Source organism: Herpailurus yagouaroundi, unplaced genomic scaffold (assembly GCF_014898765.1).
Source record: "Herpailurus yagouaroundi ecotype Mexico unplaced genomic scaffold, PumYag 163, whole genome shotgun sequence".
Lineage (NCBI taxonomy): Eukaryota > Metazoa > Chordata > Mammalia > Carnivora > Felidae > Herpailurus > Herpailurus yagouaroundi.
In genome coordinates this window covers 23320643-23332922 of record NW_024412404.1, presented here as the reverse complement: position 1 = coordinate 23332922, position 12280 = coordinate 23320643, and the positions used below count along the sequence as shown (strand labels likewise).

Here is a 12280-nt window from a genome sequence, read left to right as displayed (position 1 = left end):
ACACACACACACACACACACACACACACACACACACACACACACACACAGAGTGGACTGCAGGAATGAGCTGCCTTCGATGCACTATGCAGCTTCTCCAAGGTGGCCCACCTGCTCCTCTCCTCCACCTTGCCGTCTGACTGAGGGTGCTGACCCACCCATCTACTCATCCACCTATTAACCCTGAACTTAACCCGACTCACAGCCCTTCCCTTTCCTCCCAGGGCCTGCCCTCCCTAGCTCCAGGCCATCATGATGACCCTTTTTCTCTCAGATCCCAGAACTTCTGCCCCAGGCTCTCCACTGCTTCCCTTCACCCATGGCCCTCCTGCTCATTTCTCCAACTCAGGTCCTGTCCTTTCCTGCCTTCCGCACAGATCCCCTCTGCCCCCTTGCCTCCCAAATCCCTTGCCCGAGGCCCTGTTCAGCATTCTGGATGTACTTACGGGTCTGCCCCAGACCCATAGATGGAGTATTTGACTTCACCCCACGGACCTGTGTCTGGATCTACAGCCTGGAAGAGAGAGAGCTCCAAGTGGCACCTGCTCTTTGTCAGGGCGTATTGGCAGCTAATATACCTGAGGGTTGCTTTCAATGGCAACACAAGGGAACTGGGGTTTATCCAACTGGGGAGAAACTGATCTGGAGGTCTTCTCTGGAGCCCTAGTTATCTGCCCAGGAAACCAACTATTGAAGGAAACAAAAGGTTTAGATCTGGAAGACATGTATCCCTTCTTTGTAAATGAGGATAGAGAAGGAGATGAATCCTGTGCCCTGAGCTGAGGGTTTATGCCTATGTCCTCCTTATAATCCTGGGTATTGTTGTCCCCATTGTACAGGAGTGGAAACTGAGCCTCAGAGAGTTCAGGGAGCTTGTCCAAGGACACAGTTAATGAGTTTGGGCTTTGCCATTCAAACTGGAACCCCGGTTTGTCTGATTTCATCAGGCCCCCTTCAGTAGGGACTCCCCACCCCAGACCCAATCCCTGGGCCAGTCCCCAACCCACTGTGACAGCCACCACGTTGGAGCCCCCTGGGGCATTCTCAGGGATCCTGGCAATGTAGTAGTGGGAGGTAAACTTGGGGACATTGTCGTTGGTGTCCAGGAGCTGGATCACAACATCTGCTGTAGAGCTGAATTTCTCCGGAGTGTTCACTTCAATGGCCAGGAGCTGGGAAAGGAAGGAAAACAAGGAACTGTCTGGGTGGCAGTCAGTGGGCAGAAAGCCTTCCCCTTTCCTGTCTCAGCACTGGTCCTGCACCCACCTGCCTGGCCCTGCCTTACTCTCAGCCGCCAGCCTGCGATGCCTGACATCACCTGTAGGGGCGCCTCTAAGGACCACTGTCTCGAAAGCCTGCTTTCTTGAAGTTCTTATAGTTGTATTTGGGCCAATTTCTTTTGTCCCATTGATTTGCATATTCCTTTTTAGTTTCAAGTGCAAAAATTACTTTGTTTTATAATATAATTTAATATTTGTTAGGGAAGTTCCTGCCTCATATTCTTTCCTTCTGTTTTCCTGACTATTCTTAGAAATTTATTCCTCCAGATAAAAACCCATGTAATTATATCAAACCTTCTCGCCACCTGAAAGGAAATTCCAGGTAAGACTTAGTTGGAACGACGTTGGATTCTTTATTCACTTGATGAGAATTTGCATTTTTTAAACAGGGTGCACCTTTACATATCTTGCCTTCTTTACATCCCTTTGTTTAATTCTTGTGTTCATTATCATTTAGGTGCTGTGTATTTCCTGTTTGCCTAATTCCTAGGAATTTTATCTTTTAGTTGTTATTATAAAGGAGAAACTTTTATTCCATTATTCTCTTTGCTATTATTCATATGTAGGAACACTCTTCAATTTTGTGTATTAAGTTTGTAATCAATCACATTAGCAGCTTTGATGTGTTTCTGTTTTTCAAACATTTCTTAGATTTGTTTAAGCAAACAATAGCACTACCTACAAATATGATAATTTTGTCCCTTCCTTTCTAATACTCATACCTTTTATTTCCTTTCTTTATTCAGGAATAATGTTACTCCAGGAATAGTACTAAATAATGGTGGTGGTAGCAGGCATCCATGTTTTGTTTCTGACTTCACACACTGGTTTTAGAACACAAAGCATGATGTTGGCTATAGAGTTATGTGTGTATAATTATAAATAATTATAACAGTTTAGATATCAAAGAGGTATCTTTTTTCATTTTTATTAATATATATTATTTATATAGTTATATATAATATGCATTAGTTATATATGTGTATAATTTTAAATAATCACAGATACAAAGGAGTCTTTTTTTCATCTTCTGCTAAAATTTTTATCAGAGTTGGTGACAGATGTTAAATGCATATGAGGAATATGTTTATCTTGATAATCAAATAGCTTTTCTCTCTCAATCTATGAACAGGGCACATTGAACACCTTTGCATTCCTGGGGACAGTTGTAATTTAGAACCAGGAACACGGTGAGTCTGTGTGAGCAGTGGAGAGGTCTCTTGCACCTTCTTCTTCCCCCACACTCCTGCTCCCCCAGTCAGCAAGAAGGGCAGAGGGGCTGAGGGAAACTGGAGGGCCAGGAAGGGCAGAGGGTGACAAGGACCCCTCAGGAATGAATCCGGGAGCTGCTATGAGCTCCTAGGACCACCCCCTACCCCCCATTCAGGACAGTACAAAGTATCACCTACCTTGAAGGTTAGCACTTTGAACTTTTCATAGTCAATGGCAGCTGAGTTCTCCACAATGATAGTGACTTGGGCTTCATTCAGGACTGTCAGTGGGACCACTCGGAAGATGCCCCCAGGTCCCACCAGCCGCAGGTTGAATTTGGCATTGGCTCCCTGGGCGATAGTGTTTGGAGAGAGGAAACAGGGAAGATGAATGAGAATAGAAACTCATTAGATAGTCATGCTAAGCAAGAAACCTTCATATGCCCTTAGCCCTGGGAGGTATTATTATTTCTTTCTATAGGTCAGGCAATTAAGGATCAGAAGGATTTAGCAGACTATGATAACTAAGCAAGGTCCCAAACACGGACAGCGTGGCCCTCTGCTGGGCATAGGAGGTGACAGGATGCATTCACAAATGCCTTTCTACAAGATCAGATATAGAGGGGCTTTTATTTGACTGGTTTTACTTTTTAATTGATTGTAAATGTCTTTAGGCTAACCTAAAGGTCTTTGGTTAGCTAGTCTCCCACGTCTCTCTCTTGGTTACACCATCATTTCATTCATTTTAACACCTGCAAGGCCCCTGGGACATAAGCGGTGAAGACTGGTGCACTCTCTCAGCTTTGGCTTCTTGGAAGACAGGGTGGAGGGCAGGACCACACACCTGGTCTGAGTCGTTGACAGTGATCTTAAGGCCCCGCAGGATCTCTCCCTGAGGTGGGTGTTCATACATAGACAGCTCAAATCTGTTCTGGGGTCCACTCTCTCCATAGAACGTAGGCGGATGGTTGTTGAGGTCCACGATCCTGATGGTGACTGGGACCATGGCCTGGGCAGCTGGGATCCCTGCAGAGCTGACCTCAGTCACCTGGGATAGGGACAGGTGGCTATTGCTGTGTGGCAGGCAACTCCAAATGGCCTCATGGATTCGCAGCTTGAGGTATTCATGCCTTTGTGTAATTCCCTCTCATTAAGTATGGCCTGCCCTAGCAACTTGCTTCTGATATCACATGGCAAAGGTGATGAGATATACTTGGTGATTAGACCACAAAGACTGTAACTTCTGTTTTCTAGCAGACTCTCTCCCTTGCTGGCTCTGATTAAACAAGCAGCTATGTTGTAGAGGCTCATGTTTCAAGGAGCTAATCGTCACCTCTAGCCAACAGCCCACTAGGAACTCCATCCTGCCAATAACCATGTAAGCCTGGAAGACAATCCTACCCCAGTCAAACCTTCAGATGAGAATCCAGTCCCAGCTGACAGTTTGATGGCAGCTACAACAAGAGACCTTGAATCTGAGGACCCAACTACGCTGAGCCTGGAATCCTGACCCACAGCAATTGTGAGATATGAATGTGTGTTGTTTTAAGACACTAAGCTTGTGGTAATGTTACAACAGCCATAGGCAACAATATAGTGCTGTTACTAATCCTATTTCGCAGATGAGGCACAGAGGGGTGAAGCAGTCACCTGGGGCCACACACTAGTGAGTGGCAGAACTGGACTAGGAAGAACTCAGGTGTGTCTGATTTCTTAATCAGCAGTCTCTCCATCTCACCATAGTGGCCCTTCTTTATAGCCAGACAGATCTGGGTTCAAACCCCAGTTCTGCCACATTCTGTCCTGCTGTCCATTTGGCCAGGGGTGGAGGCTGCAGAGAGGGGAGGTTTGGAGATGTAGCAACAGATAACTAATACAGGCTGCAAAGCCAGGGCTGAGAATCCACAGGCTCTGTGTGAACCACTCCATGTGACAGAGACAATCAAGAACCTCCCTTCCCTTGTTCTAGAAGCATGCTCTGGTCTCACTATGCTCCCCGGACACCACTCATCACACCCCAGCTGCTACCATGACTCCCTTCTCAGAAGCCTACACCTGCTGTCTCCATTTCCTAATTCCCACTCAGCTCTCAGCCCATCCCCAACTGAGACACTTCACACTAATTTCCATGCTGCGTGTAGCACTGCCACTTTCTTTTGCCTTCCTGAGGGTTCTAGCCCTCTGCTAATGGGACTCTGCTTTCTGCAGGCTCCCCTCCACCTCTCTGATCTCTCCTAGGTTTCTTTCACCTGCTCCTGCCTCACTCAGCCTCTGATGCTCCCAGAGCTATGTTCTTGGCCAGTGATTCCTCTGTCCCCACAGCCATCCTCTAGGTGATTCCATTCCCCAAACCCATTCTTCCACAGCCACCTGTATGCAGACACTGTCTCCCCAGGTTCCACACCTGTATACACAAGTTTGTGTGTTTCAATCTGAGCATCCCAGAGACAGCAGAATGCCCCATGTCTGTCCTACCCAACTTGCCTCCTTTCCTGCACCCCTGATAGCACGGTACCACCCAGATCCCTCATCCTTCTCCTTTCCCGACAGTCACTACAGTCGCTCCTTTTCCTTACAGTCACATTCTGTGGAGTCTGCCTCCTCCATATGTTGCACTTTGTCTCCTTATGCCACTCCACCTCCCCTCATATGCACAGGTGCCCCCCATTTATCACCTTGACGAATGGCTCTGCCTCCCTGCCTCTCACCCAGTTCCCTCCAAACTCAAGTTGGGACCAGTGTTCTCAAACCCTCTCCTGGGACTGGACCAGAATCACCTGGGGGCTCACAACATGCAGAGTCTTGCATTTCTCAAGGACACACCACTTTCCCGTTGCCAGGACTAGGTCCTGGAAATCTTTGTTTGCCAGACTCTCTAAATCTGAGAATCATCCTGGTCTAAAGAAGCCAGGGTGAGCTTTTCTCTGATACTGCTCAAAACCCTTCAATGGCTCTTTACTGTTCTTGGGCAGGACCAGCTACATAATGTGCAGTGAAAAATGAAAATATGGGGCCCCTTGTTAAAAAATTATTAAGAATTTCAAGACAGCAAGAGCAGAGCCTTACACCCAGCATGGGACTCTTCTAACAGTGGTCCCTGTGTAACTGCACAGGCCACATGCCCACAAAGCTGGCTCTGTTCTGGGGAGAAACCTATATTTCATATCTGGGGCCTTTGCTCCTCCAGTTCCAGCCTGGGATCCAACCTTTTTCTCTGTCTACATGTGGTCTAAACACTTTGCTGCCGTCCCATGACTCCTTGCTGCTTCCCCAGTACATCATGTGCACATCACCTCCAGCCTCATCTCATGGGGCTTCCTAGTCCACAGTGCCTGCACTCCGCCCCCATTCCCACCAGCGATGCCCTCCACCAGTGTCCACCTGCTGGGTCTTACCCATACTCAAGGCATTGCTGCTTCAGTCCTACTTCCTTGTGAATTCATGTCTCCCCTTTCCAGAGACTTTGTGTGTGTCTGCTGCAGCCTTCACGCAGGCTATGTGACGTGGGTGCTCTTTGGAGCAACATCTAGCTCCCTCCCTGGGTGGAGGGTGGGCTGGTGGTGGGGATACTGGTTTGCATCACCACGGCCGGAGGGCAGGAGGAAAGGCCAAGCTAGAGGGAGGGTACCTGTACATGCAGCTCATACACCTCCCTCCTGAGCTGGGCAGGACTCTGCATGACGGAGATGACTCCAGACGTCTCATTAATTTCAAAGGCTCCGTCACTCCCTGTCAAGGAGGAAAGATGTGTCCTGCAGTTCCACACATGGCCAGGGAAGGCGCAGGGGAGCCATGCCAGGCAGCCAGCCCTGTGATCCTCGGGCATTACCTCACTGAAGTCTCTATAGGATGTAATTCTATCATCTGTATTTTGCCAATGAGGAAACTGAATCTCAGAAGGGCTAAGTAACTTGTCTAAGATTACACAGCGAGTGTAGAGCTGGGACTTAAACTCACTTCTGAGTCTGGTTTCAGGTTCCATAGAACTCTCCTTCTCTTCTGTGCTGTGTGTATGCACGTGTGTGTATGTGATAGAAAGAGAAAGGGAGAAACGGATACAGAGTAAGGGAAATAAGGAAGGGGAGAAAGAGGAGAGAAAGGGAGGGATGGAAGAAAGAGGCCAGAGGCTACAGGAGGTAGAGCAGAAGACGGAGAGAAGAGATGGGGGTGGGGGTGGGGTGCTTGGTAATTGTGTAAAGACTGCAGAAGTGGAGGGGAGGGGACGAGAGGCAGTCAAGGGCCCACGTGCCTGGGGAAAGGAGCCTGTGTGTGATGGTGGCATGTTCAGGTATGCTGGAAGGAGTGTGTGCACCAGGCATATCCTAAGGGAAAGGGTTGGGAAGGCAATGGTGTCTGAGTGAGAACAGAGAGACATATGCATGTCTGCAATCAGGCACCAGGCATGATGATCCCACCAAGGGGCCTGGTGCTGCAGGGACCAGCTTCCAGGGGCTATAGAGCCCACCTGGGCCGGCTTGACCTGCTCCGTTGCTTTTCAGTTGTGCAAAGAGCACAGACTTGGAGCCAGAAGACTTAGGTTCAAGTCCAGTGGGAATGTGGCATGGCCCTTTAGCTTCTCTGAGCCTCAGTCTGCTCATCCATATACAGAGCTAGTAGTAGGAAATACCATATCATCGTTGCATTTAGTTCTTTTAATTCAACTATATGCTCTAGGCCAGAAGTTTTAAAGTATGACAATAAAAAACACAGTAACTTAAAAGTGTAAGAAATGTTGCCACTCCCTCTTGTTAATCAGCATGTGCTTAGGGTGGGGTGAAGGGACATGAGTTGGTGCCTCACAGTGTTGCTCTCAGTCCCCCAATCCAACCCCATGTTTCTCCTTGTTGCTGGACAGAGTAATAAGGCAGGGTCTGGAGCACATGCCCAAGGAGACTCATCACCTCCTAGATGGACCCAGCCTGTCTCATGCATCTTGTACTTCTGGTTCTATGGATGAGGAAACAGGGACCAGAGAGGTCTGAAAAGCTCACTCTGGTCGCCCAGGGAGTAGAAGCCACAGCCCAGTGATGGGCCTGTCCCCAAAGCTTCCCCAGACTCACCATTCAAGAGGCTGTAAAGAATTTGGTTGGGTTTGCCCCGATCTCCATCCATGGCAACCACCATCAGTACCTCCGAGCCCTTGAGGGAACAGAAGCAGCTGCCTGAGGTCACAGGGTGATGATAGGGCTCCCCCCTCCCCAGATACTTGCCCCCATAACCCACTTGCCCACTGCCCAACATACTTGCCCACTGCCACCCAAGAAAAGGGCCAGGCCTCTGTGTGGCCCCACACCTGCTCTGCAGAGAGATCATAGCACCCACTGACCTCCCCAGGCTGGAGGGAGAGACAGCCCAAGCCCTGTTTCTCCCCTCCACATAGGTTAGCACACGGCTGCCCAGGGACACTCAGGCCTCCTGAGTGGGCCTCTTCCTCATACCCTTTCTTTCCTACATGCCACACTCAAGTCTGGCTTCTACTGTCCTACCCTCGAGCCTCACCCTCCCTGCCTCCTTCACCTTTTGCCTGCAGAGGTACATGGTGGGGAGAGGTCAGAGACAGGTGAGAGAGGAGCCAGGCACAGAGGGGTCCAATGCAAAAGCCAAGAAACCAGGATGCTCTCCTGTGGCCCTGGCTGGGGTGCCATTTGACAGATTTGGGCAGCGATGCCACAGCCAGCAAGCCTGTTCCATCTCAGCCAGCTGCCCCCTTCTAAGCCTCCTCCTCAGGCACTTCTCCTCGGCCTGTCCACACTCATGGCTGCTTCCTGACTGCCACATGCCGCTTGCTCTCCCTGAGCAACGCTGTCCGCCCTTAGATTCCAGCAGGACAGCTGGCCTCCCCCTGGCCTGTCTTTAGCGCCCCACTAGAGGAGCCCGGCATTTCTCCCTCCACTCTGTGCTCATCTCTACTACTCGGCTGCCAGCTTCGGGAGCAGCGGTATCTTAGCTTGGGCCCAGCACGTGAGGGGTCCTCAGTGAGCATCTGCATTGTCTCATAGATCCTAGAATACTCAGAGCCTGGGGAAGAAAAATTCAGACTGCAATTCAGTTCCAGAGTCCTTGAGCTGCGGTTGTATGGGGTTTGGCCCCAACCTGGTCTCCGCCTACAGGTAGCTCATGGTCTGGCTGAGCCGAGGGGGCATGTAAATACATGCAGGTACCCCAAGGAGGGGTGTGCATCCCCAGAGAAGGGGAGCTCCCATCTAGACCAAAGATGTCAGGGAAAGCAGCGCCTGGGCTGACCTGAGAAAGGCGGGGTGTATTAGGTCTGCAGGCACATTTCAGGCAGAGGGCTAAGGGCACAGTGGGGAGATGGGCTGGGTGCTGGGGTGCTGGTGAGGGCTCAGGGATGGAGGGGATGCCGGGCATCAGGTGCCAGGCCCAGGGGGAGTGCCATTCCTAAGAGACCCAAAGACAAGCATAGTAGCCCAAACACCAGGGACAAAGACTGCACTGAGGGGGAGGAAGCTGAGGCCGGCCTTGGAGCCTGGCTTGCGGGACAAGCCACACCTGTGGATGACATTTGATAAGGGTTGTGGGAACTCGGCATCAAACTGTGGGAGAACTACTGGTCTGAGGGACCCGAAGCTATGGGCTTTGAGTTGGGGAGGCACAAAGGAATCTCACCACCCCCACTGCCCCCACAAGGTGTAGAAAGGGCTCCACCCAAAAAAACAGCCATGGGCCACCTGTCAGCCTCTCTTCTCAGCCTTTTTGAGGGGCTGAACCTTTGCAGCTGGGTTTGAGTAAGTTTGAATGAGTGAAGAAATGGCGTGTCAGTCTTGGCTCCTGGCAGGTGCTCTACACACTGCCCCTGCTTCTTCCCCCCTACACTCCCACAGGCAAAAGGACATGTTCATGGGCTGAGCTTGAGTCAGTCCAGAGCCATCCATGTGAAGAGGGTGACCCAGGGCCAAGCCACAGGGGATCCAGGGGTAGTGGCATCTGGAGGGGACACTGGGATGAGGGGACAGCCACCCACCGGAAGGGTGTCCTCATACACATAGCCGTAGTAGGGTGTGCCCACGAAGACAGGGGCCATGTCCTGCACGTCCTCCACATTGACTGTGACCGTGGTGGTGGCTGAGAACACCACATCAGCCCCTCGAAGCCTCCCTCCACCATCCTGGGGAAGAAGCAGAGAGTGAAGAGAGGTTGGGCTCTGGACTCCTGGTACAATCTGGTTTCTGTCTCTTACTGGCCTCCGGACCAGCTGCCCTCTCTGACTTCTGTTTGCTCCTGTATCACCTGGAGATAACTCCCCCTCATAAGGGTCATTTAAATCAGATGATGCATGGAGGTCTTTAGTCAGTGCCTGGTATGCACCAGGCACTCAAAAGTGTTCCTTTGGAAAAGAGAGTTCTTTCTCCAGGGAAATCATGTCCGACAAATGGCAGAAGAGGAGGGGGGTCAGAGCCAAATTCCCCCTCCCACCAGGAACCAAGCCTCCAACACCTAAGGACCTACTAAGACACGATTTGGGCCTGTGCCTGAGTCTATATGATGAAGGTGTGTGCCCAGCGAGCCGAGCCCTTGGTGGAGTATTGGGCAGGTGGTGCAGGCTGCAGTGGGATGGCCTGTGGCCAATATGTGACCAGCAGGGGACTTTCCTTTCCTGGAAAAGAAAATGCTGGGTCTAGAGGGACAGCTAGGGTTTCCTGCCCTCAGGGGACAGAGCAGCCACTTTGGCTGAGCACCTGCCGACTTGCAGGTCCCACACCATGCACTTTAGAAGTATGAGAAACTCAGTTAAGCCTCATGGGTGGGCAGATGAGGAAACCAAGGCTCATGAAGGGTCACTGATCACACAAAGAGGAACAGGTGAGGTGAGCAAGCCCAGGCAGAGAGAGGGAAGTGCCTAGAGGGCAGGTCATGGGACATGTGAGGGAGCATGGGTGTCCAGGCCATGGCCACACAGTCCTCCAGAGGGGACCCTGGCTCGTCAGTCCTGATGGGGCATACACCCTCTTCCAGGAGGGAATATGCCCTCTGCAACCCAAAGACTCCAGCCTCCCTGGAGACTATGTCCCTGTCTGGGCAGAGTCCACTCAACAGAGGCTTTGAGCAGCCGCACTCCTACCCCATCCCCATCCTACCTTCAGCCCTCCAAACCTCCCCCACTCCCTCATAGGACCCAACTCTTCCAATCCAAGGGCAGCTTCCTCTGACAAAGTTGAAGAAAAACCAGATGCTCCCTAGGCCGCCCTGTTACCTTGGCAACCACGGTGACAAAATGGGCTTGGGCCTTCTCGTAGTCCAGGGTGGCCCCAGCCCGGAGGCGCAGCACACCGCTGTGGCGGTCCATGGCAAATTTGGTGGCGTGCATATTCTGTAAGAGTGAAGGGAAGGCTGGTCCTCGGAGAGGGACCCAGGCCGCCCCAGAAGTGCCTGTTTTGCTTTACCGAAAGGGTGTCTTCGCTGGCCTTCTTCACAGGAACTCTGGCCTTAGGGCTGAGATTAACCTCAGGGTACTCAGCCTTTGTGGCCCCTAGGGTCCCCCTCCTGCCCCTCAGCATGCTTCCAGCAGCGCCTTAGCACTTCTTGCTGCTCAGCTTCCAGCTAGGCTCTGGCCTGGAGGTTCCAGCAGGTAGAAATGGCCAGCAGAGCGCTGTAACCTAGAGGAAGTGGGGCTCAGAAGCCACCGTGACGGAGAGGGCCTTCAGGATCTTTCAACCCCAGCAAATAAGTGACAATGGGCCAGTTCCAGGAAGCTTGGGGTGGGGGTGGGGGTGGGGGTTGAAGGTGGGTGGGGACAGGAGATGATCCTCAATCTGGAAAAGGGTTACTGTGCGTCACAGGCTATTTATCAGAGCTGTGCACGTATTTAGTCCTCACAAGAATCCACGAAGATGTGCTTTCGTCTTTCGAATTCTACACGTGAGGAAAGTGAGCTCGGAGGGTTAGATAACAGGCTGAAGGGCCCATGAGGAGGCAGTGGGATCTCTCCAGTCCATGTGGAGCCCAGGGGATTTCTCAAGTACCCATGTTGTTAGCCACCAAGGTGTACTGCCTTGACAATTGTGAGAGCAAGTGACTAAATGTGCAAAGAAGAGGAACAGTTACAGAAGCAGCGGCTGTGTGGAGGGCAGCTGGTTCCTGTGGAACCCAGGGAGAAGGAGGAGGTTCAGGAAGGGGTCTCTGCCTTTGGTGGGGTGGAGGGGTGATGGATAGAGGTGGGATGGGGGGGGTCACAGCTCTGCTCCTCCTTAGACAGATCTCCACAGTTCTAGGCCCAGGCAGGTTTCTTCCACCCCATGTGGGTGCAGTGTGCTCAGTGCCTCTCCTGGGGAAGAGGTTGAGGGTGGAGAGCTGAGGGTCCCGGAGGTCCAGGGACAGGGTGCCAGGGGAACTCAGAGGGAGTTCCAGTGGGAGTTCCCAGCGTGGGCCAGTCAGGGGAAGATGGCTCCCACTCAGGCCCCTATCATGTCCCTGTGAGTCTGATGTGACTTCTCTGACAATCTTTGGGGAATAGTGGAGACCCGGACCTAAGTGCTTTGGTGAGGGAGGCGGTGGCCATCCAGGTGTCCCTCTCTAGTCCAGGCCTCTGGTTATGACCAGTATGCCCCTCCTTACCTGCAAGAAGTAGGTGACACTCCCTCCAGAACCCGTGTCCTTGTCTACCGCATGGACCTTAATGATACTGCTCCCAGTAGGTATGTCCTGAGGGGTCACAGTGACGGGGCGGGGGGGGGGGGGGGGGGGGGGGGGGGGTGAGGAGGGCCAGGCTGGTCATAAACAGAGGCCTGGACTAGAGAGGAACACCTGGATGGCCACCGCCTCCCTCACCAAA

General features: G+C 51.8%; 1 protein-coding gene across 1 annotated transcript in view; it reads right to left on the bottom strand.

Moving 5' to 3' along the window:
- CDHR1 (cadherin related family member 1) overlaps positions 1-12280 on the bottom strand; it is a 22716-nt gene that overhangs the window by 4846 nt on the left and 5590 nt on the right. The window contains exons 6-14 of the mRNA XM_040485594.1: positions 12064-12150; positions 10703-10819; positions 9473-9616; positions 7551-7629; positions 6119-6219; positions 3335-3538; positions 2689-2841; positions 1007-1171; positions 446-513 (exon numbers count right to left, since the gene is read on the bottom strand). Of these exons, the coding sequence (XP_040341528.1) occupies positions 446-513; positions 1007-1171; positions 2689-2841; positions 3335-3538; positions 6119-6219; positions 7551-7629; positions 9473-9616; positions 10703-10819; positions 12064-12150 (1118 nt within the window). The remainder of the gene's footprint in view (positions 1-445; positions 514-1006; positions 1172-2688; positions 2842-3334; positions 3539-6118; positions 6220-7550; positions 7630-9472; positions 9617-10702; positions 10820-12063; positions 12151-12280) is intronic.